The sequence below is a fragment of the Rhinatrema bivittatum genome, chromosome 1 (genome assembly GCF_901001135.1).
Source record: "Rhinatrema bivittatum chromosome 1, aRhiBiv1.1, whole genome shotgun sequence".
NCBI lineage: Eukaryota > Metazoa > Chordata > Amphibia > Gymnophiona > Rhinatrematidae > Rhinatrema > Rhinatrema bivittatum.
Window position 1 is genome coordinate 292,030,184 of NC_042615.1, and position 24,536 is coordinate 292,054,719.

The 24,536-nt window shown below is 42.3% G+C and overlaps 1 protein-coding gene across 14 annotated transcripts in view; it reads right to left on the reverse strand.

The window, feature by feature from the left end:
* The window catches only part of CAMK2D (calcium/calmodulin dependent protein kinase II delta), a 613,333-nt gene that overhangs the window by 206,174 nt on the left and 382,623 nt on the right, over positions 1-24,536 (reverse strand). For all 14 annotated transcript variants that reach the window (XM_029596378.1, XM_029596351.1, XM_029596334.1 and 11 more), the window contains exons 5-6: positions 9,548-9,613; positions 463-535 (exon numbers count right to left, since the gene is read on the reverse strand). In XM_029596378.1, coding sequence (XP_029452238.1) covers positions 463-535; positions 9,548-9,613 — 139 coding nt within the window. The remainder of the gene's footprint in view (positions 1-462; positions 536-9,547; positions 9,614-24,536) is intronic.

Consider the following 24,536-nt stretch of genomic DNA (forward strand, 5'->3'; position numbering starts at 1 on the left):
AATAATGTCTTTCATACTCTAATGGAGCAATGTGTGATCAGTTATTCTGCTACTGCAACCCGTGGTCTCAGCACAGAAGTGGTGTTCAAGTCTGCAGGCCCACACACATCACAACTGGAGGAAATCCTTCAGGTGAATGCCTTCCCCCATAACCCAAACAAAAAGAAAGTGTCCTCTCCCACAAGCTTAATTGTTTGAGTTAAATGAAAATCCTTCCGTGATCACACATTTAAAATAACATCATTTAGGATTAAGCCATGGTGTGTATTAGGCTTGCAGACTAGCAAACTGGAAACAGCTGTCATGCAAAAAAAAAAAATATATAAATATATATATTAGCTTACTTTGGGGGAAGAGGGAGACGTAGGCCTGTATGCTTTTTTGTGGCCACCGCCTCCTTTGCCCCTTTACCCCAGAAAGAAAAAAAAACCTGTTTATATCCAATTGGCACCATATACTGACCTTCAGGTCTCTGTGAACTATGCCATTTAGGTGACAATGATTTACACTTTCTAGAATCTGCTGTATACAATGACTGCAAAGATACAAGGGCAGAATGGGAAGGGAGAACATGTTTAAGGCACATAAATCACATTGGGTTCACAAGAAAGCAAAAGGAAATACATAAATTAAAATGAAAGAAAAGAAGACATTTACATTTTTTATTCTCCCACAAATCTCGTGTTTACATCAAACTGGGATTAAACAAATGCCGAAGAGAGACATTTTTAAATTGAACAAAATAAATGACATTCGACGTGTGATGTGTGACAGATGCATATAGCCCATGCTGTCTTTATGTCCAACAGCATGGGCAGAGAGTTACATTTTCGTAGGCTCCCCCTTTGCCACTTTCTCCATGAATATAGGTTTATACAGACTAAGGCCCCCCATCTCCTGCCCGAGATCATTTTACTGGATAGGCAAGATCATAAAATCCATCCATTTAAAAAAAACTGAGGCTTCTGAAGCCACATTTAACACAAGCGTTGAAAACAGGAGGGTGGACAAAAATTAAAAGCAACAGGGTGAAAAAACACCAGATGAAAAAGGAATACATTTCCATAGAAAGCATAAATGGGGGAACCCTTTGAGGGCTAACTATCCTCCTTCAGACAGGTGTGGCTTAAAATAGTCATCCTGCAATGGCTTTCTCCATTTAAAGAAAGCCTATTCTCAGTCCCAACGGTTATTTGAAACATGCTGATTTTTCTTTTTTCATAAAATTATATGTATTTTAAAAAAAAACATTTTGTAGGTTGAATGAAAAAAAAAAAACCGGCTACAGCAGGTCCTCTCCTTCATTTCCTAGCCACTGTGGGCGTCCATGTGCGGGGCTGAGGAGCTTAGAGCTCTGCAGGTGTGGCTGCCACACTGGGGCCTTTTGTGCCATTTACTTAGCAACACCGTTGTGAAAGGGGATAGCAGGAGCACGCTGGCTTAAAGACGATTGTCATGCTCAGTTATTTGCTGCTGAGCTGTAAAGCTTGAGCTACCCAAGAGCCAGCCAAAATACTTGCTCAGTTACAGCAGTGGAAAGCACCTCCATTCACTCATCTTAGTAAGACACACAGCATGCACAGACTCCATTTTAGTGCCTCCGAATACATTACCATTACAATAATCACGTGGCCATAGATTTGATGCAATTTTGAAAACATATAAACAATTTTTAAACAACTAATACACACTGTCTAGGATGTTTGGATATGTATGTACGTACGTACAAATACACCCACACATCCACCTCCTGTAGTTTCATGCTGAATATACAGAAAAAGCATTGCATGTGTGTGCGCGCACGTGTAAATGAAAAAGTTTAAAGCAATGTTTTCCTACTGAAAGGTAGGCTTCTTTGACTCCACAACTTCCTGTGAGGAAAAACGTGCAGTTTGCTCCGATTCATCTTAACAGTTGTGATTCTCAAAACATTCCTTTGGCTCCAATTTGGAAATGTTTTCAGATTTTTAAAGATAAAAGTTGAATAGCCACATTTTTTTTTTCCATTCCAAAGTCATTTGTCTCCAGCCTCGTTTGGCTCTTTTCACACTTTGTTTTAGAAAGGAAAGTCTGGATGGAAGGCTGGCATACAGTAGCCTTCCCTAAGAAGAGGGGTCTTTTCCCTAACTGACAGATGCCACTGTATAGCCAAGCATTTTACTCTCTGCAACAATGACAAACTGGGAAAGAAGTTAAAGCAGCAATGCTACCAAAAAAAATGTCTAAAGAAGTAAAAACAATAGCTGGAACACTATTAAACTACCATTCTTTATTTTTGCTCTTGATTTAATTTGTAAAGAGAAATAACAAATGAAGTTATTGAAAGGTCCTCTTAGCCAATCCAACAATATCTAATTAAATCCTTGTTTCTGGCCTTGCTGACTATCATCGTAATCTAATGGCAGCACCATTGTGACCCATGCAAGGTGTGAACAGGGAATCAAGCAGCCAAGAAGTGAGTTTAGGGGAGGGAATTCTTCCAAAGGCTTACCAAGTCATTCAAAATGTTTTAAGCATTTTGTATTATTGAGGATTATGTTGCTGTTAGCATCTTATCATATATATATATAATATTGCGTTTTATGCTTCACTTTGTCTTGGGCTCAAGGAGAAAAAAGAATTAAACATATTTGAAATTTGAGTTTGCATTTAGTAGTCAACTATCTACATAAACTTCTTACAAGCCTTCCCTGATCCTTCAAACTTTCACTAGACAACTACAACTACTCAGCATTGAATTTGGAACTTCGCCCCTTCAATATTCTCATCAGTTACTAGTCTCCTAGTATTTTAATTTAATACATTCTTAAGGTTTCTCTTTTTCCAGCTGAATTCAGCTTCCTAGTTCATGGTCCTTGTTATTATGTAACTTTCTTACTTTTCTGCTTTACCTCCACTAATTATAAAAAGTTGTTCCTTTGTTATGTTATGTTACACTGATCTACCCCTGTTCGATGTAAACCGACCTGATATGGTATTTAACCTTGAAGGTCGGTATAGAAAAATGTTAAATAAATAAATAAATAAATAAACAAATGCAAAGAAAGCACAGGAGAGAGATCTACCCAAGAACCAATGGAGTCATAAAAATGTTAAGCTGATAGCACTGCTGCTTCAAAAGGTTTTGGTCCTGGACAGTCATGGTATAGATAAACGGAAGCACGCCAATTCAATCTGGTGAGGGGAGAAAAAAAAACCCCTATGCTTTCAGGAAAACTTTTCGAACAGTTTGAGAAAATGGTGAGGGAAAAGAAAACGTGTAAAGAACACCTGGCCTTTAGATTTACACTTGTGCACACATTTTATTTTCAATCGGGATTACCACCGATAACTTTAAACCAACCCATCCCGAGAAAAATGATACCACCTTCTGTCACTTGGCATCGCCAGTGCGATAAACGTTGAACACAAACTTTTTTTTTTTCATTTTCAAAGAGGTAGCTGGAATATATTATAAAAATAAAGCACCGTGATTTTTATTTTTAACATGAGAATGCCATGAGAAATAGCCCACTGCATGTTTACAAAATGAAGAACTGGACTAATTCTTACAAAACAGTCACAGTTTCATATGTTTACAAGTTGCATGCTTGCCAGAGACGACCTCAAATCTCAAGGTACCTTATATTTCTGAAAGCAAAAAAAACTTCATACTGCACCAATTTTATCTGACAATGAATGTGTCTACTCATTGACAATGAGCATGCAGAGCAGTCTCCAAGGAACCCAGAAAACAGTCAGGGATTGAACAAATAAAAACGTGCACTCTCACTTCAGAACTGTCATTTCCCCACCTGATCCTAGCTGAGATCGACAGGCCAGTTATAAATATATGCTGCAGTGCTAAAGGGCCGATCAAGCCTGACTGAATGTGCACATGCTGAATGAATGCAATAAGATTCCTTCCTTCCTAAATTTGTCTTGATTAAACGTGATGTTCCTTCGTCACTGCATGTTAAAATGTGCAAGTGGTTTCAAACACATGAAAACGCTGAATGAAAAGCTGCATTATAGGGGAAATCTCTCTCATGCTCAAAATTCATGGTGATTCTATTGCTCAGCTTTGTGAGAAATATCCACTTTGGTGGTTATCAGCTGTCACACCTCAGCAAGTCATAGGTTAGCCTCATTTGTAGAGGGTAGGTTGCTGCTGCTAGTGCTGAACCATGGCCCCAGCATGCTCCTCCTGTGGGGAGGGAGGGGGACAGGCTGAAATCACCGACCTGCTCTCATGCTGGAAGAAACGGAGCCCTCCCTGCAGCAGCACAGAGGCTTCTCTTCCACACCAGCAAGTTCACGATCCTGGGGGAGACAAGAACGTATTGTCCTGAAAGGCTGACACTGCCAGCCAGATGGAAAAAATAAGCCAAGTTGAAGCTGGAGCATGGAAGATCATACTCAAGCTTCTGGAGTTTAAGCTGACGTCGCGACCTTTTGGAACTTTTTTCGAGCAGGGACCACATAGATGCATGGGAATGTGTAAATGCCAGAATAGAAAGAGGAAACAAGCAAAAGAGATGCAAACAGGCAATGAAAAAAAGAACCTTAAAAGTGAATTCCCAGTTGTTGAAATTTCATTGTTATGGGGCAGGAAATCCTTAACTATTTTTTAACTGAAGGAAAACCGCATTTCCTAAAATACCTTTTAATTTAGATATGCAGCAGGTGGGAGAGAGTGTTGCACATATACTGTCGGACAATAAGCAATTATCTGTCGACTCCTACTGGGCCTACAAAATAATATGACTGGCGACACTCCAATCACGTAAAAATGTGACACCGCACAGAAATACTTCTGTGTTTTGGCGTGGGCATGGTGAAAGGCACTGTAATTGTTCAGCCTTTATGGACTGGAATGCAGTTAGTCCTGCAACCCTGTGGATTATTTTTCTTTTATAAAACATCCCCTAGTCCAGTGGTTCTCAACCTGGCTCTCAGGAGCACTCTAGTCTCTGATTTTCAGGCTATCCATATAATCAATATGTATGCGGGATATTTGCATAAATAAGCCAGGTTCTTGGACCCAGTGTGTGCAAATATACCTAGGGACCCAATTTTATCACACATATGATAAATCAAGAAAAAAATGCAAAATTACCAGATGCTGATGCAATGTGAAATTATGAGCATCTACCAAGAAAATGCAAAATTCTTGGCTGCCACTGCAAATTGGGGCTGGAGAAAGGAGGTGACTGAATGGGCAGAGTGGGACCAGAGGAGGAAAGGAGCAGATAGTAGCGAGAGATTAGGACCTGGGAGAGAGGGGTAGGAAGGACGCAATAGGGGGTTGCAGTGGCAGTAGATGAAAGGCCCAGAAAGGGCAGATCAGGGCTGGGGATGGATTTGCATGTACTGCTCAGCTAAAAATGCACAAAATGCTCTTTTCTTTTCATGAAATTGCTAGAAGAGAAGCATGACTAAATTGAGTCCCTGAATATATCACATTAATTCATTATGGGGCAGATTTTCAAAGGGTTACGCACGCCCCGAAAAGCTGCCCCTGTGCTCGCTGAGCCTACCTTGCATAGGCTCGGCGGCGTGTGCAAGCCCTGGGACATGTGTATGTCCCGGGGCTTCGAAAAAGGGGCGGTCCGGGGGTGGGTCTGGGGGGCATGGTGGCGGTCCGGGGCAGGTCCGGGGGCGGTCCGGGGGGAAGGCGGTCCCGAGTCCTCCGGTACAGTGGCCTGTGCTGGGGGATGGGGAGCCAGCAGGCGTAACTTCGGAAATAAAAGGTAGGGGGGGGATTTAGTTAGGGCTGGGGGTGGGTTAGATAGGGGAAGAGAGGGGAAGGTGGGGGGGATCGCAAAAAAAGTTCCCTCCAAGGCTGCTCCGATTTCGAAGCGGCCTTGGAGGGAACGGGGAAAGCCATCGGGGCTCCCCTTGGGCTCGGCGCGCGCAAGGGCACAAGTTTGCACCCCTTGCGCGCGCAAACCCCGGATTTTATTTTTTGTGCGCGGCTGCGCATGCATGTTATAAAATCAGGCATAGATTTGTTCGCGCCGGGTTGCATGAACAAATCTACACCCGTGCATAAGTTTAAAAATCTGGCCCTATGGATAGCTTACAAATAAGTCTGGGTTGAGAACCAATGAGTTACACCCTACAACATTTTTGTTTTTAGACTCAAGAAACTCCTATACTTCCAGTTCAAAGGATTTTTCCAGGATATTGGTTAAATCGTAGGAATCCTCCATATTCTCCCTGTGATCTGATCGCGATTTCCCTTCATTTGGCTGGGGTATATAATATATTCTCTTTATTTTAGGAATATCCTGCTCAGCGAATTTTAAAACGTTAATGAAATAACATCTAAGCAATTCACGGTGTGACAATAATCTCATCTTAGGAAAGTTTAAAATTCTTATGTTGTTCCTTTTAACAAGATTTTCCAGATTTTCCATTTTAGTCATTTGTATAGACTCAGATTTAATCAGGTTCATCTGAATCTTTTCTATTTCTGTTGTTTTGTTTTCCAATACAGATGTTATGGATTCAGTTTTCTCCAGCCTTTTTTCCAAACCATGAGTCAAGTCAATACTTTCCCTGACTGTGACCGTCAGGGAGGCAATAGATTTTTCCATAGTGGAAATAGCATTGAGTATATGTTCCAAAGTCACATTAGGGGTTATGGAGTGTAATGAGTCGCAAACAACCCGCATTTCTTTCTCTTTCCTCATTTCAGGCTTAAAGAAAAGGTTACCTTCGCTGTTTTCCTGAGGTTTACCGACCCGTAGGGCCCCGGAGTTAGACTCCTCTAAGCTCACCGAGGAAATTGGGAATCTTTCCCCTCCTCTCTGGGCTTCTCCTACCTGGAGAGTTGTTTTGTTCTCCAGCAGTGCGTAGATATCAGCGTCGGTCTCTAGTTCTTTAAGCGGTGCCTCAGGGTTTTTTGGCACGCCGGGGCTCAGAGATATTTCTGTGGCCAGAAGGCTCAACGGCTGCTCTCCGTCGTCTCCTCCAACGGCCCCTCCTTCCGGCGTTTGCTGCAACAGGCCAGCGAAAAGCTCCTCTATCCGTGGTTGATGTGAGGTTTGGATCGGGGTAGAGGTAACTTCTTTGATTTTCGCCTTTCGTTTCGTATGTGGCATGGTACCACTACCAAATTTTAGGAAAAAAGTAATAGGAAATCTTTTTAGAAAGAAGAAAAACAAAAATCGCCACGGAGCTCCGCTTTCTGCTGCTCACTCGTCGGCAGCCATTTTGTCTCTGGAAAAATCCTTTGAACTGGAAGTAAAGGAAAGAGCTACTCTATTTGTTCAATTAGATTCATCTGTGGAAAGAGATGTGATCCTGAAGTTGTTTTTTCGAAATCAGAATCAAAAATTCTATGGCTTTACCGTGAAAGTTTTCCCTGACCTCACCAAAATAACTCAACTAAGGAGAAAAAGATTCCTGGAAATGCGGGGAGAGGTTGTGTCTAGAGGGGGGAAATTTCTTTTGCGATTCCCATGTCAATGTTTAATCATATATAAAGATTCTAGGTACAAGTTTAAAGAGCCGGAACAATTACGTATATATCTCAATTCTCATTCCAGTCAACCTGAAGGAAATTAGGCATATAGAAATGTGCACAGGTTAACTCAGAAGCTTATGTTTATTGTTTAAGATTACCTTTAATTTACTGCTTTTTATTTCAAATTGTCTCTCCCCTATTTCCTATAATTTTTGTGGGCTAAATGGAAGGGATGTTTTCCTTTTTCTCCAAATATATTTGTCTTTAAATAACAATTGTTTTTCCCTTCTATTGTGAAATGCTGATACTTATCTGTAATAATTTGTGAAAATTCAATAAATAGATATAAAAAAAAAAAAAAAAAGAAACTCCTAAAAATCTGAACTGTACCTCTCATAAGCCAGATCAGATATACCACTTGGTTTTTTTTCCCTGCTCATCCTGCAGTCGGAGGCCTGTTTCTTTTCTTCAACTCGTTTGGCACTCGTGACTGAATCACCATGCATGGACTACACTATCTTCCAGGTTTTCTCCCCCCCTCCAAGAACTGTGGTAACTTCATATGACAAATATGCAATTCCCCACAGAGCTACTTCCAGTGCTGTTCTTTGGTCAGTGATGAGGTACTGGTGCAACGAAGTGTTGTCTCACAACTTGACATGTATTGTGAGTGTTGCTTCAAAAATAGCCAAGCCTCAGTCAACCAGAGGAGCAGGACCTTGAGCTGGGAAATTATCCCATGCCTCCTGTCTGATGAGAGGCAGCTTCTGAAAATGTCCAGTCACATTAACAGCAGCCCACTGGTATATATATATACTGCATATAATTATTGTGCTGCCTCGGTCTGGAAACAGAATAGGACAGATGCTCACCCAAAGCTATAGTAACCATGGGTAATCTGTAATGGTAGTTCTGGAATACGTCAACTTCCAGGCAGAGACAACTAACCGCCAGACACAGTGGCATGCCACTCATCCGAGTGGATCTATTTCTGAGGCTCAGTTCCTCACAGCTGTGGGGGCTTGAGCCTTGGTCCCACACCACCCGAGCCAGCCATGCCATGAATATTCATGAGCAATGAATGCAAACATATCTGATGTATATTCATTAGGGATATCCTGCCAATCTGACTGGTTAGGGAGACTGAGGACCCGTTTGAGCACGACAGCCTGAGAAATAAATTATTTGAAGACATGTGAGGAATCACGGTGAGTTTATGTGCTTGATGCCAAATACATTCATAAAAAAAATCAGATTTTTTTTTTTTTTTTGCTTTTTGTGCATATCGGCTCTTTCCTCCCAGATGTTCTGCCCACTTCAGATCCCTGTGATCTTTGTACCAGACAAACAGAAATATTCTGTTAGATGAGAACTAGAAAAGAAACAGGGTGAATACTTCATTGCCTTCGCTTGCCAACAGGAGGAGTCCAGTACAGCACCTGAGTGCAGTCCGTCTCATAGATGTGAGAACCAGAAGAGGGTTTCCCGGAACAGACCATTTTATTTTTTAAAAAATAGGGTGTTAAAAGCAGATGTATGTGCAAACAAATGCATCCCAGTATTTCCCCCCCCCTCAAAAAAAAAAAAAAAAAAAAAGCAAGATGGAAAGCAGAGACCCAATAATATACTTTTTTGTGTGTCATGGCTTCGTGTTATACCTCTACGTAGTTTTTTTTCTGGTTTGTGAAAGCACTTAAATTAAAAAAAAAAAAAAATAGAACAATGCAGGCTAGAATGTTCCCATATAAACCTGAGAAAACATCTGACTCTGAAATACATCATCTTTGCTTTCTGTAATTTCATGGCACGCATTCTGAAAATCCCTGGAGACTGCACCAGTTGTCAGTGAGTGAACATTTGCCAAGAAGCACTGACTATGCCAGGCAGCGGTGGCATCATTCCTACGCGCAGGCAGAATGCAACATTCAGGCAAAACCACTGGAGGAGTAGAATCCGTACAGTTTAATTCATAACAGTATTCACTTCTGAAGAGATTCCTCCTCATCCACCATAATTACAGGTTTAGCAATGTGCTACTTTACAGTCTAAAGTTTAAATTCAATATTTCTGAAAATTAAGAAACCAAGCACCTACCTGGCATCTGCTTCACTATAATATTCCCTTGCTACTATATCCTCAAACAGTTCCCCTCCAGTGACTCTGTGAATAAACAAAATGGCACATTTTTGTCAGTAGACATAAACCAATAAAATCCATCTTAATTATAATTACTGCTGCCACATGCTTTGCTTCCTCTCTCCTCATCCCTGTTTAACAGTTAGTTTTGCACCTGCTACCTCATCACACTCCTTCATGCTCGTATAAACATAGAAACATGACGGCAGAAAAAGACCGTACGGCCCATCCAGTCTGCCCATCCCCTCAGTAAGCTGTTCCTGGTGAACTCAGCTCTCCTGTGGCCTTAAGCTATTACAAAATAGTATTTCGCTTAAAACGCAATCTACTGTACCTTTTGAAATAAAACACACGTTTAGCTACCAAGGTAGAAGATTATAGGAAAAAAATATGCAATGCACATTCAGGACTATTTGCAATCAAACAAGATGAAATATAGGTGAGCAGTTTAGGAAGTAATGCAGCCCTCCCTGGGAGTAACCTAGGCTGTGGGGAGTGGGGGAGGGGAGATGTTGGAAGGGGAAGTGGTTTTGAGAATGGAGCACTAGCCCTGAAGGAGGGCCTGTGTGAACTATTTTTGAACCAGTACTATCTTGTGATTTTTCCGTTTCTATTTGCCATTTCAGGTGGCTCTCACACAGCACATTCAGCTCATGATTCTTTGACACATCAGACTGCTAGCCTGTGGTTTAAAGCCTATGTGCATTAAAAAAGGCATTTTACTAAAGCCAGTTTTCTTATGTTACTTTTAGTAATTATGTAAGACAAATTACTTAACTTAAAAAAGCAACTACTATACACATCTAAACAACCATTGCAGTGGCTTTACAATATTTCACACAACGTAACTTATGGGCAGCTCAGAGGTCAAATATTCCCTTTACGAATCCCTTCTTTACCAGCTTTTTCCAGGGAGAAAAAGAAGAATGGGAAAAGTCAGACCCAGTAAAACATGCTTTTGTAAGTATGCCCTCTGGAAAAGTCCACTGTTCTAAATGGCAAGTCTTGGGGGACCCCCCTGACCCCACAAGACTTGCAAAAGTCCAGCACAGGTCCGGGAGCGACCTCTTGCACTCCGGCCGTCGGTTACCAGTAATCAAAATGGCGCCGATAGCCTTTGCCCTTACTATGTCACAGGGGCTACTGGTGCCATTGGTCAGCCCCTGTCACATGGTAGGAGCACAAGATGGCGCTGATGGCCATGTGACAGGGGCTGACCAATGGCACCAGTAGCCCCTGTGACATAATAGGTCAAAGGCTATTGGTGCCATTTTGAAACTGGCAGCCAAGGGTGTGAGTGCAGGGGATGGCTCCCAGACCCCCCTGCTGGACCACCAGGGAGTTTTGGTAAGTCTTGGGGGAGGCTGTTAAGGACGGTGGGGGGGGGGGGGGTGTTTAAACTGGCTCCTAGGCAGCCGAATAATTCGGCGAAGTTTCGTTGTATTCGTGGGGAATCGTGATACGTTTAGATTCCCCACGAATACAATGAATAAGGCCCTATATGTTGCGGATTCCCAATTCGTAGGGAACGAATGCACACCCCTAGTAAAAATCAAAGGAAAGAAATTGTTTAATCTTTCCGTGATGGCCTTATCTTCTCTAAGTGCCCCTTTAACCCCTTGATCATCTATCGGTCCAACTGATTCCCTCGCAGGCTTTCTGCTTCGGATATATTTTTTTTTAAAAAAATTTACTGTGAGTTTTTTTCTCTACGGCTAACTTCTTTTCAAATTCTCTCTTAGAGCGTCTTATCAATATGTTACATTTAACTTGCCAACACTTATGCTTTATCCTATTTTCTTCTGTTGGATCCTTCTTCCAATTTTTGAATGAAGATCTTTCGGCTAAAATAGCCTCTTTATTTATTTATTTATTGATTGATTTAGTATACCGTCATTCACAAAGTTACAATAATATTAAGTAATTAGGAAAAAAACATCAAATATATAAATGAATAAAATATTAGTAAATAAATTAATTATTAAGATAAGCATATATAAAATCCAAAAGTAATTATGTTAGTAATACATAAAAGTAAAAATAAAATCATATACAGTAAAAACATCATTAAAAGAAATACAATCAAAAGAAAGTACTTAATAAAAGGTAGGTTACTGTATCATAATTTTTATTAGATGTTATGTTGGATCCTGATAAGCCTTCTTGAATAACCATGACTTTAATTCCTTTCTGAAGGACTTTTTGTAGTCGCAGTTCTACTGGAAGGGAATTCCATATTTTAGGGCCTGCAAGTGAGGGGGTCGATCTCTTACCTGACAAGGGTGGGCTGACTGAACGGAAGGAATGCTTAACAAAACTTTATTAGTGGATCGCAGGTTGCTTTTTGGGGCATGGAGGCGAATGGCAGCATTTAGCTAGTCTGTTTGCTTCCCGTAGATAATTTTATACACTATGCATACGATTTTGTAGTTGATCCAGTACTTTATAGGCAGCCAATGTAGGGATATTAATATCAATGTTATATGATCACATTTCTTTGTGCCTGTTAGAATTCTGGTGGCTGAGTTTTGTAAAATTTGTAGTGGTCGAATTGAGGATAATGGAAGGCCAAGTAAGAGAGAATTGCAGTAATCCATATTAGCAAATATCAAGAGTTGTAGTACCATGCTGAAATTGGAGGCGTTTAGAAGCAGTTTTAATTGCCTGAGAGTTAAAAGTTTATTGTATCCTTCTTGAAATGCATTTTTTTAAGTTTAATTCACTGTCAATGATTACCCCTAAATCACGGGTATGGGTTACAAGATTTATTTCGGCTGGACTATGTCATAGTGGAGGTAGGCTGGGCGGAAGTGGTCTTCTGTCTAATATTATAACTTCAGTTTTATGGACATTGAGAACATGTTTCATATGAGTTATTTGATGATTGATAAATACATAGCTGTCATTCTGAAAGTAGATTCCAGTGAATTTTGAATGGGATTAATATCTATATTAACCTTTCTTAAAGTGTGGAATACATCTGGACTGTGCTTCTAGGAAGGTATTTTTTACCGGTGTACAAATTATATTGAAATGACAGACAGGAGCATCTTGGTGGCGGGGCGGCGATTTATGTCCGAGATGGCATACAGTCCAGCAGGATAAAGATCATGCATGAGACTAAAAGTACAATTGAATTTTTATGGGTAGAAATCCCTTGTGTGTTGGGAAAGAGTATAATGATAGGAGTATACTACTGTCCACCTGACCAAAATGGTGAGATGGACAGTGAAATACTAAGAGAAATTAGGGAAGCTAACCAAACTGGTAGTGCAGTAATAATGGGAAATTTCAATTACCCCAGTATTGACTGGGTAAGTGAAACATCAGGGGATGCTAGAGAGATAAAGTTCTTGGATGGAATAAATGACAGTTTTAAGGAGCAATTGGTTCAGGAACCGATGAGAGAGGGAGCAATTTTAGATCTAATTCTCAATGGAGCACAGGATTTGGTGAGAGAGGGTAACGGTGGTGGGGCCGCTTGGCAATAGTGATCATAATGGGGCAGATTTTCAAAGGGGTACGTGCGTAAGATACGCGCGTATCCCCCGAAAACCTGCCCCAAGTTCCCCCTGCGTGCGCCGAGTCTATGTTGCATAGGCTGCCAGCGTGCGCAAAGCACCGGGACTTTCCTGGGAGGGCGTGTCGGGGGCATGTCGCAGCCGGTGCATCATCGAGGCGTTCCGGGGGTGGGGTCGGGGGCGTGGTTCTGGCCTGGGGGCGTGGTCACGGCCTCCAGACCAGCCCCCGGACCGGAATATGGTGTGCCGGCAGCTAGCCCGGCGCGTGCAAGTTACGCCTGCCTTGGGCAGACATAACTTTTGGAATAAAGGTGTGTAGGGCAAATTAGTTAGGGCCAGGGGGTTGGGTTAGGTAGGGGAAGGGAGGGGAGGGGATGGTGGGGGGAGGTGGAAGGAAAGTTCCCTCCGAGGCCGCTCCGATTTCGGAGCGGCCTCGGAGGGAATGGAGGCAAGCTGTGCGGCTCGGCGCACGCAGGCTGCCGATTTTGCGCAGCCTTGCGCGTGCTGACCCCGGATTTTAAAAGATACGCGCGGCTACGCGCATATCTATTAAAATCTGACGTACTTTTGTTTGCGCAGGTCACGCGAACAAAAATACACGTGGGTTTACTTTTCTAAAATCTGCTCCAAAATAATCACATTTGAATTAATGACTGGAAGGAGGACAATAAGTAAATCCACAGCTCTAGCACTACAATTTCAAAAGGGAAACTTTGATAAAATGAGAAAAATAGAAAAAGCTACAAAGGTAAAAAATGTGCAACCTGCATGGACATTGCTAAAAAATATCATCCTAGAAGCACAGTCCAGATGTATTCCACGTATTATGAAAGGTGGAAGGAAAGTAAAACAATTACAGGCATGGTTAAAGGATGAGGTGAAAGAGGCTATTTTAGCCAAAAGATCTGTATTCAAAAATTGGAAGAACGATCCATCAAAAGAAAATAGGACAAATTATAAGCATTGGCAAGTTAAATGTAAGACATTGATAAATCAGGCTGAGAGAATTTGAAAAGAAGTTGGCCATAGAAGCAAAAACTCATAATAAAAACTTTTTAAAACATATCCGCAGCAGAAAGCCTGCAAGGGAGTTGGTTGGACCATTAGATGTTTGAGGGGTTAAAGGGGTACTTAGGGAAGATAAGGCCATTGCGGAAAGACTAAATTATTTCTTTGCTTCGGTGTTTACTAAAGAGGATGTTGGAGAGATACCCATTCTGGAGTAGAGATGTGCATCGGTTTTTGTGTTCGTGTCGTTCTTCGTTTTTCGGCCGCCATGGAAAATGTCATTTTTTTTCGGTTCGGGTCTTTTTTTTTCGCGAAAAATCAATTTTTAGTTAGTGCGCGCTAACTCCCCGTTAGCGCGCGCTAACTCCCCGTTAGCGCGCGCTAACAGGAATTAGTGCGCACTAACAAAAACCATTAGATTTTGTTACTTTTTGTTACTTTTTGTTACTTTTTGTTACTTTTTGTTAGTGCGCGCTAACTACCGTTAGCGCGCACTAACAGGGAGTTAGCGCGCACTGACTCCCGTTAGTGAGCACTAATCGGAAAAACGAATTTTTGCAAAAAAACAGGAAAATCATGATTTTTTTCGGGCTCCTTGAAACATGCCGAATTGGGCAATTTCGTTGCAATTTTCCAATTCGGCAAAAACGAATGCACATCTCTATTCTGGAGAAGGTTTTCATGGGTGATGATTCAGATCAACTGAACCGAATCACGGTGAACCTGGAATATGTGGTAGGCCTGACTGACAAACTGAAGAGTAGTAAATCACCTGGACCAGATGGTATATATCCCAGGGTTCTGAAAGAATTAAAAAATGAAATTTCAGACCTATTTCAATTAATCTGAAACCTATCATTACTATCATCCAATGTACCTGAAGATTGGAAGATGACCAATGTAACCCCTATATTTAAAAAGGGATCCAGGATTCATTGGGAGAAACTATAGACTGTTGAGCCTGTCTTCAGTGCTAGGAAAAATCATGGAAACTGTTATAAAGAATAAAATCACAAAACATTTAGATAGACATGGTTTTATGTGACACAGCCAACATGGATTTACCCAAGGGAAGTCTTGCCTCACAAATCTCCTACATTTTTTTGAAGGGGTGAATAAACATGAGGATAAAGGTGGACCAGTAGATGTGGTGTATTTGGATTTTCAGAAGGCGTTCGACAAAGTCCCGTATGAGAGGCTTCTAAGAAAATGAAAAAGTCTTGGGATAGGAGGCGATATCCTTTTGTGAATTGCAAGTTGGTTAAAAGACAGGAAACAGGTCAGGACCTAAATATATACCTACATGGTAGGTGTTGGTGTGTTCGTTTGGCCTTTTCCTAATTAAGAAGCCACATTCTGTGAGGAAAAGGGGGGCAAGGGAAAAGGAAACCCTTCCCACTTCTGTATTAAAGAACCTAGGCCCAATGGACGTGCACGTCGAAAGGAGGGACAAGATACCGGGAGCGAGCTCGCTAGAAGAAGGTCAGGAAGAAGTTTTACCCGACATCTCCTCTGAGCTATTAACAACATTGTCTCCGGTATATCAGGTGGCGCCAGTGAATCCAGCTGAAGGCAGGCTGTTGGAGCAATTGTGTTCTCAAGTACCTATCAGTGAGTCAGAGGGAGGTGAGGGATGAGCCGGAGAAATGTTTGATTTACCCAGCAATCAGCTGAGAACAGGTGAAGATACTGATAATGAAGCGGGTTCTCAGTCACCAGTCGATGTAGAACTAGAAGTTGAGAAATTAAAGAAAATTGATCTGGTAAGACCTGTGGATATATCCTTGGACTCAGTTTGTGAAGCCTTACAGGCTTTAAATACTAATATGTTTAATCAAATGGTACCAATACATGAGTTTATAGGGAGTCATGGAAATAGATTAGATAAAGTAGAAAAAGAGGTAAAGCATACACAGAAATCTATTCAGAAGATAGAGAATGAAATGAAAGAAAAATCTGATGCACATAGGGGTACATTTTAAAACACAGCGCACGCGTGAACAAAAATCCGGGGTCGGAGCGCACAACGGGATGCACATTTGTGCAACTTGCGTGCGCCGAGCGCTGCGCGCACAGCCCGTTCCCTCCGAGGCCACTCCAAAATCAGAGCGGCCTCGGAGGGAACTTTCCTTCCACCTCCCCCCACCTTCCCCTCCCTTCCCCTACCTAACCCCTCCCCCCCCCCCCGGCCCTATCTAAACCCCCTACCTCTGTCGCGAAAGTTACGCCTGCTTGAGGCAGGTGTAACTTTGTCCGCCGGGTTGGCTGCCGTGCGCCATGTTCCGGTCCGGGGGCTGGTCTGGAGGCCACGTCCACGCCCCCGGAACGCCCCCAGGCCGAACCCATGCCTGCACCGCTGCCCCCGGATGATACGCTGGCCGCGTCACACCAGCCCCCAGCACGCCCCCGATGACGCGCGGTTCGCAACATGCCCCCCGACACCCCTCCAGGAAAGCCCCGGGACTTACGCGCATCCTAGGGCTTTGCGCACGCCGGAAGCCTATGCAAAATAGGCTCGGCGCAAGCAGGGCCATTTTAAAAGGGTTACGCGCGTACCTTGTGCGCGTAACCCTTTTAAAATCTGGCCCATATTTCTTTAATTAAAGAAAATCAAATGTTATCTTTAAAATTAGAACAATTAGAAAATCAGACAAGAGCAAAAAATGTAAGATTTATTAATTTCCCTAGGGATCAACTTACACCTCCAAAAGAAATGTTAAAAAAAATATATGATTGAAATCTTGAAAATTCCCAAACAGGCTCTCCCGATTATGTCTAAAGTTTTTTACATTCCCCCTTATAAAAGGGGGATGTACTAAATCAGAATGATATACAGAAATTTTCCCAACTGAACCATCATTATTAAATCTGACAGAAATATTGGAGGTATCACAAGAGAAAATGATTACCCCCGCTACGCTGTTGGTGTCAATTCTCTTGAAATCTGATAAACAATGGCTTTTAAAGATGTTTTTTAGAAATAGCTCAGTCACTTTTCTAAATTTCAAAGTAAGTGCCTACTCGGATTTTTCCAGGTCGATGCAGAAGAGAAGGAAACAATTTTTTTTCTTAAAAACTAGACTGACTGTACTAAGAAAAATGTTTTTTCTTAAATTCCCAAGTAAGTGTATTGTAAAATGGCAAAGGTTTAATGCATATTTTCTACACTCCTGATCGGCTTTCTACTTTTTTGCTAAATAAAAAAAAATTTGCCAACTAGTTCATCACAGATAGTGATGGAGCAGCTTAACTGAGGTATTGATCCTGAAAGGTGCATTAAGCTCTCCGAGAAGTAAGTAATTATTGGATTTATTAGTTGTTTCAACCTTTCCCTACAGTTGAGGTAATAGGTTGAGTGAGGACATAGTTTAGAGAGATTTGGTTATTATCATTGAATTGATAAATCTATATAAATAAAAATGTTAAATAGTTTGGACAAAATCGCTAATCTCAGAAACCACTGAACCGATTGCTTTCAAATTTGGACACAACCTTCATTTCGCATACAGGAAGGTTCTTCTTTACTTACATTACAGATAAGTCACACCTGTGACAGGTAAAATAGGTTTTAAAAATTTTTCCAGAAAACAGCGACATCTGCTGGACGTAAGCGTCATCTGTTACACCTTACACGAACACACGCTACACTAATCATTTCGCCAGTCCAGGTCCACGTTTCACTTCCATTTTAACACATTTGCGCACTTTTTTCGCCGGAAGATAACTATTTCCTTTACAGATAAAATACACCCACCACCCTCCTCACACCCCCCACACACATGCCAAATTGATTTACTTCCCACAGCCTCCCAAAACACACAAAACCACCCTCCTCACACCCCCCACACACATGCCAAATTTATTTACTTCCCAGGCCCTCACAATACTCACAAAACTGGACAGAAGTCCGGGAGGCTCCAGCGGGGGGCCAGGACCGGTCCGGGACACATCTCCTGCACTACGGCTGTCGGTTGCCAGCAATCAACATGGCGCCGACAGCCCTTTCCCTTACTATGCCACTCGGGGACACCAATGGCAGCAGTAGCCCATGTGACATAGTAAGGGCGAGGGCCCCTCGGCGCCATTTTCAGGACTGGCAGCCGGCGGACCTTTGCCCTTACTATGTCAGAGGACCTACCACTGCCATTGCTCCACCCCACTGACATAGTAAGGGCAAAGGGCCGTCGAAACCTGTTTCCGTGCTCGCAGCCGGCGGACCAACGCCAATACATCACTCCCGGACCGCTCCTGAACGCCCGCTCCACCGACTGACATTTTTATCAGGTCTTGGGAGGTCTGGAGGGTGGGGTGATGGTAATGAATTTATTGCGAACATCTTGGGGAGGGGTCACGAGGGGGGGGGCAGGTTTCATTCATTCAGCAACTCTGGGGGGGGCAGGGGGGCTACTGTTTTTCGCGGGGCTGGGGGAGGGGGGGCAGGAGAGTGTGGGGTGGTTAGTTTAAGAGAACTTTTCTCATAGGGTTGTTTTTTGGGGGAAGGGGGAGGTTCACACAAAAATACATACACTAAACTTGCACGATCTCGGGAACGCACCAAAATAGCCCTCCCCAGACCACAAAACAAATTTGGAAGTGCAAATTTGGTTAGGCACTCCCCTATTTGGCTACATAATGCACACAGACGCCCAGGGACAGACCACATGTAGCACCAACAATTTTAATTTACCAGGTCTTGGGAGAGGGCAGGAGGGTGGGGGGTTATTATTTGATTTCAAGGGTTGGGATTGGGGTTTTTTTTTGGGGTGGGGGGGTTCCCACAGAAATAGAAAGACAAATGTTTTCTGATCTGAAGGGTAGGCAGTAGGCGGGGGGAGGTGACAGTGAGGGGAGGGAGAATGAGGGGGGAGGTGAGTGTCAGGGGAGGGAGAATGAGGGGAGAGGTGAGTGTGAGGGGAGAGAGTTGGAGTGGGGACAGGGGAGGGAAGGGGGGGTGAGTGACCAAGGGGGAGGAGGATGAGTGACTGAGGTAAATGAGCGAGGGGAAGGGGGAGGGAGGGTAAAGAACCTGACTCTGCCACTGCAACGCGTGGCCGGGTACCGCTAGTATTATATACATTTGGTTATGTACTAAATATTGGATATTTGAATTGATTTAATTAGTATATTAAAGTTAAATTTCCTTTAAATCTCTCTATGTATTTCAAGTCAAGATGTTTATGCTTGTAATTATTTATGAAAAGTTAATAAAATATAAAAAAAAAAAAGACAGGAAACAGAGAGTAGGAATAAATGGTCAGTTTTCACAGTAGAAAAAGGTAAACAGTGGAGTGTCTCAGGTATCTGTACTTGGACCAGTGCTTTTTAATATATTTATAAATGGGAAAGGGGTATGATGAGTGAAGTGATCAAGTTTGTGGATGACACAAAGGGGTTCATTTTCTAAAGGGAATGCACACGAAAAGGGACTTTTCGCATGCAATACCTAGATCGGGGCGGAGTTGGGGCAGAGTCCGCACCAGAAGGGGAGGAGTCGGGGCGGTATCGGGGTGGACTCTGCGACGACTTCGCTGATGGTGAAAGGTCAGACTCCTTATCGCCGCCACTAGTGCACCCAATAGCACCACCTTTCACGGTGGCGCTATTGGGTGCAAAAGCCGGCGATAGCACCGCGGTGGTGCGATCGCAGCTGGCTTTCGCAGGCCCACCCCCCACTTTGCCCCCCCCCGCCCCCCAGTACTGCCGAATTCACAGAGCCGCAATAGTTTAGAAAATCCGGCCCAAAATTATTCAGTGTAGCTAAATCTCAAGTGGATTGTGATGAATTGCAGGAGAATCTTGCGAGACTGGAAGATTGGGCTTCCAAATGGCAGATGAAATTTAACATGGACAAGTGCAAAGTGATGCATATAAGGAAAAATATCTCTTGCTGTAGTTACACAATGTTAGGTTCTATCTTAGGAGTTACCACTCTGAAAAGAGATCTAGGCGTCATAGTGGTTCAGTGTGCTGTGGCAATTAAAAAAGCAAATAGAATGTTAGGAATTATTAGGAAGGGAATGACAAATAAAACAGAGGATGTCATAATGCCACTGTATTGCTCCATGGTGTGACTGCACCTTGAATACTGTGTGCAAAACTGGTTACCACATCTCAAAAAGGATATAGCTGCACTGGAGAGTGTAGAGAAGGGTGACCAAAATGATAAGGGGCATTGAATGGCTGCCCTATGAGGAAAGGCTAAAGAAGATAGGGCTTTTCAGTTTGGGCCAGGGGGCACTCCATGAAGTTAGCAAGTAGCTCATTTAAAACAAATAGAAGAAAATTATTTTTCACTCAGCACATAGTTAAGCTCTGGAATTCATTGCCAGAGAATGTGGTTACAGCAGTTATTGTAACTGGGTTTTAAAAAGGTTTGGATAAGTTCCTAGAGGAAAAATCCATAAACTGCTATTAAGGTAATTAATAAGCAATAGTAGCTTGTGATTTATCTATTTGGGTACTTGCCAGGTACTTACGGCTTGGATTGGCCACTGTTGGAAACAAGATACTGAGCCTGATGGACCCTTGGTCTGACCCAGTATGGCATATCTTATGTTCTTAATAAAACAACAGAAATTAGAGCAACTTTAAAGAAACATTGGCCAGCTTTGGTCATGCATTCTAGTCTCTCATTGCTTCCAGTGCTTGCTTATTACCGGGGATCTCATATAAAAGATTTATTCGTCTAATCTATGTTATCTTGGCACACACCACAAAGGATATCAACTGGTCAACATAGAAGTTGTGGAGCATTTGAAATGTTTGATTTAACTATTATGGGACAAGTGTGGATATACCCATTACGAAGTGAAATGAAAATTTGAGATAAACTATTTGTCTTCCTTTGCCATATATGCAAAAGTATATCCATGCCTGATGGTATATAGAGGGCACACTAAACGTAAGATCAGGACAAGACTCATAATACACCATAGCTATGTATGTTTGGTAAATGTTCAAGCTCCAATTGTAGCACACTGTCAGCAATACCATCATGCATTTGAAGATCTTAGATGGTCTGTCATTGATCGTGTCCCTGATGACATTGGGGGGGTGGTAGCAATAGGGAGCTGAAGATAAACAAACAGGAAATTCTTTAGATACTCACATTGGGCATGACCAAATAAGGAAGGACCAAACAAAAGTGACTGATTTGAGACTCTATGATGTAGGAATGCAGTGGTATGAAATATATGCAAGATCATTAGGTGGTTTGAATTTGCCAGTGATTTTATAATTGGTGTATGTTTCAGAAATAAGGATTTTGCAATGAGAAAAGGAATGTTACCCTGAAGCAAGGATTGGGGATCAGTCTTGAAATGCTGATCAGCCCTGGGGACATGTTACAGCTGTTTTATTATCTGCATACAGAAACATAATACTGCACATGGATAGAAATATGATTAGAATTATGCCATATAAGTGATTCATTTCACAAAAATCATTGTCAATCCAGTTATGAAGGTCACATAATATTAATTATAATAGGACCTAAGGATAGATTTTTGGAATTTTGATATATAGTTTATCTATCCATATTGGTTTATAGGTAGGAGTGATGGCTTGGTGAGCTTCATACTGCAGGCTTTTTGGCCTTGGGTTTCCCTATTTACTTCTTTTTTTAATGTTTTTTTGGGAACCATCGAAAAATACTGTTGAGGGGCTGCTGAGACAGCGATTTGAGAGAAAGAAGAAACTTGCAAACACAAACTCAAGCAAAATCAAAGGAAGGCCAAAATAACACTACCAAACATTTTTTTATAAACTGGGGATGTTCGAAAACTTATGCACATAAAGGATTTGAATTCTGTTCACAATGCAGCAAAAAAACAAAACAAAAAAAACTGAAGTGATGTAAGAAGAACCTCATGACAATAGAAGTAATTAACATCACACATGTGACTGCCCATGAGGAGTTGTAAAAGGTGGGACTTAGAGATTTAGCCACTGTGATTAGCACAGATATAAAAGCAACTGCGCAGCATCCTGCAGGAGCACAGGAGGGATGGACTACTGGGAAGGCCCTAAATCACCTAAGCTGACATGTCAAAAGTTAACATGGCAAAATGGGAATACTCTACCAGAACTGTGATTGTGGATAGAGGCAGACTATTGTTTCAGGTTAGTCCCAGAAGTTGGGAGCCTACTATCGGTCAGACTCACAGGGGTCACAGGTTAGTTTCAGAGGGGCAGACTATCCCTGCTTAGATCTCACTGCTGGGCAATCCCTAAGGGTCAAGATTTCATACACTCACATGCATGCTCTGAGTCAACACACTTTCAGATACCAGGAAATATTAGTGGGTTTATTATGACCTTAATTAGGAAGATATAAGGCAAGGAACACAAGGCAATGCAAACAATAGCAACGGGTAATGAGTACAACAGTCTATGCAGAAAAATAAGCAAAGTTTACTTTCCTTATTGATGGAGAAGTCTTTGCAGCTTCTGACACTTTTGGAAGGTTACTTTAGAGAATGCAAATATAATTACCTGGCTTTGGATATCTATACTATTTCTTTTATACATTTGAGCACACTAGTCGGGAGGACACCTCCTCCAGAATTCTAGCTCAGAATAAACAATTTAGTTAATCCCAGATGCATCTATTGTTACTGCCCCCTCTAAAATTCCCCTATGCATATATTGCAACCTGCATTTTTTGCAAACTGCAGCAATCTTGTGACTTGGATTCAGTCAGTGGGAGGCCTACTCTCTGGACACAAGCACTTAGCCAGAGTTTGCTAGGCTTGGGTCCAGCAATCTCATTACAACTATGCCACAACCTTTGGTCTGGCCATTGTTGAGAATGGCGCCTGCACAGTGCAGAATCTGGCTGAGGCCAATGCTGAAATATGCTTGCATGTGGAAACAAAGATGACACTGGTGAATGGACACATGAAAGCTGGCTCTACATGTAGCTGAATTTTGTAACATGCATGAGAGAAGCATGAGGCTAATGCTGCAGAAATTTGAGATACATTTGACTGGCACACTGAAATAGGTACAACATCTGAAACGCATGAAACAGCGTGATGTAGCCTTCTTGCACACTTTGAGGCAATATTTTATATGGAACCAATGCCAGTGGAGTCATGCAATGGCCTGCTAATCTTGTTCTCCCAGAAGGCAGGGTAATGAGTGGATATTCCTGAATCTTTTTAGACCCCCCCCTTGATGAATTTGTAAGAAAGGACCATTAAGAAGTTTTCTAAGCTCCTCTTCTGCTGCTTCTCTTCCTCAGGGCCCACAGTTGCTCTCTAAGACCCATGCACCTGGATGGCCATCTCAAGAGCTGAAGGCTCTGGCAGAAGACCATGGCATGTACCTAAAGAAAGAGGTAAACTCTCGCCTCAATAAACTCAGCACTTTCTACTGCTCCTTCCCCTTATGCACTTATTCTGGGTACCCCCTTTTTTTCTTTATTTTGCTATTCAGAGTCTGGAGGTTGTTAGTCTTGATATAATTCTTACAGCTCTGATGAGAGAATGGTGCTAAGTGGAGTGCCTCAAAGATAGGTTTTGGGACCGGTTCTGTTCAATATCTTCATAAGTGACAATGTGGAGGTGTTTGAAGGAAAAGTTTGCCTTTTTGCAGATGATATCAAGATGTGCAACAGATTGGACATGCCTGAAGGAATAGAGAGAATGAAAAATGTTTTTAAAAAACTCAAAGAGTTGTCGAAGATTTGGCAGCTGCGATTCAATGCCAAGAAGTGCAGAGTCCTGCACCTGGGGTGTGGTAATCCAAAAGAGCTGTATGTGAGGGGGGGGCGAAAGACTTTTGGGCAGGAACTAGGAGAGGGACCTTGGGGTGATAGTGCCTGGTGATCTGAAGGCAGTGAAGCAATGTGACATGGCAGTATCTAAAGCCAGGAAATGCTGGGCTGCATAGAAAGAGAGGAATAACCAGCAGGAAAAGGGAAGTGATAATACCTTTATACACATCCATCATGAGGCCTCATCTGGAATACTGTGTTCAGTTCTAGAGACTGTATCACAAAAAGGATAGAGACAGGATGGAGGTGGCCCAGAGAAAGGTGACCAAACTGGAATAAGGTCTGTTTCAGAAGACCTATGAAGAGAGGCTGAAGGATCTAAATATGTAAACCCTGGAGAAGAGGAGGTGCAGAGGAGCTATGATATAGACCTTCAGATACCTGCCAGGTATTAATGATGTACAAACATCTAACCTTTTCTGTTGGAAAAGAAATGGTTGAACTAGGGGTCACGACATGAAATTGCAAGGGAGACAACTCAGAAGCAATATCAGGAAATATTTCTTCATGGAGAGGGTGGATGCCTGGAATACTCTCCTAGAAAATACTCTCCTAGAAAAGGTGGTGAAGATGAAGATCCCTAAAGGCTTGAGGTTGGAAATGAAGAAAGGGGTGCTGTAACATTTCTGCATGGCAGTAA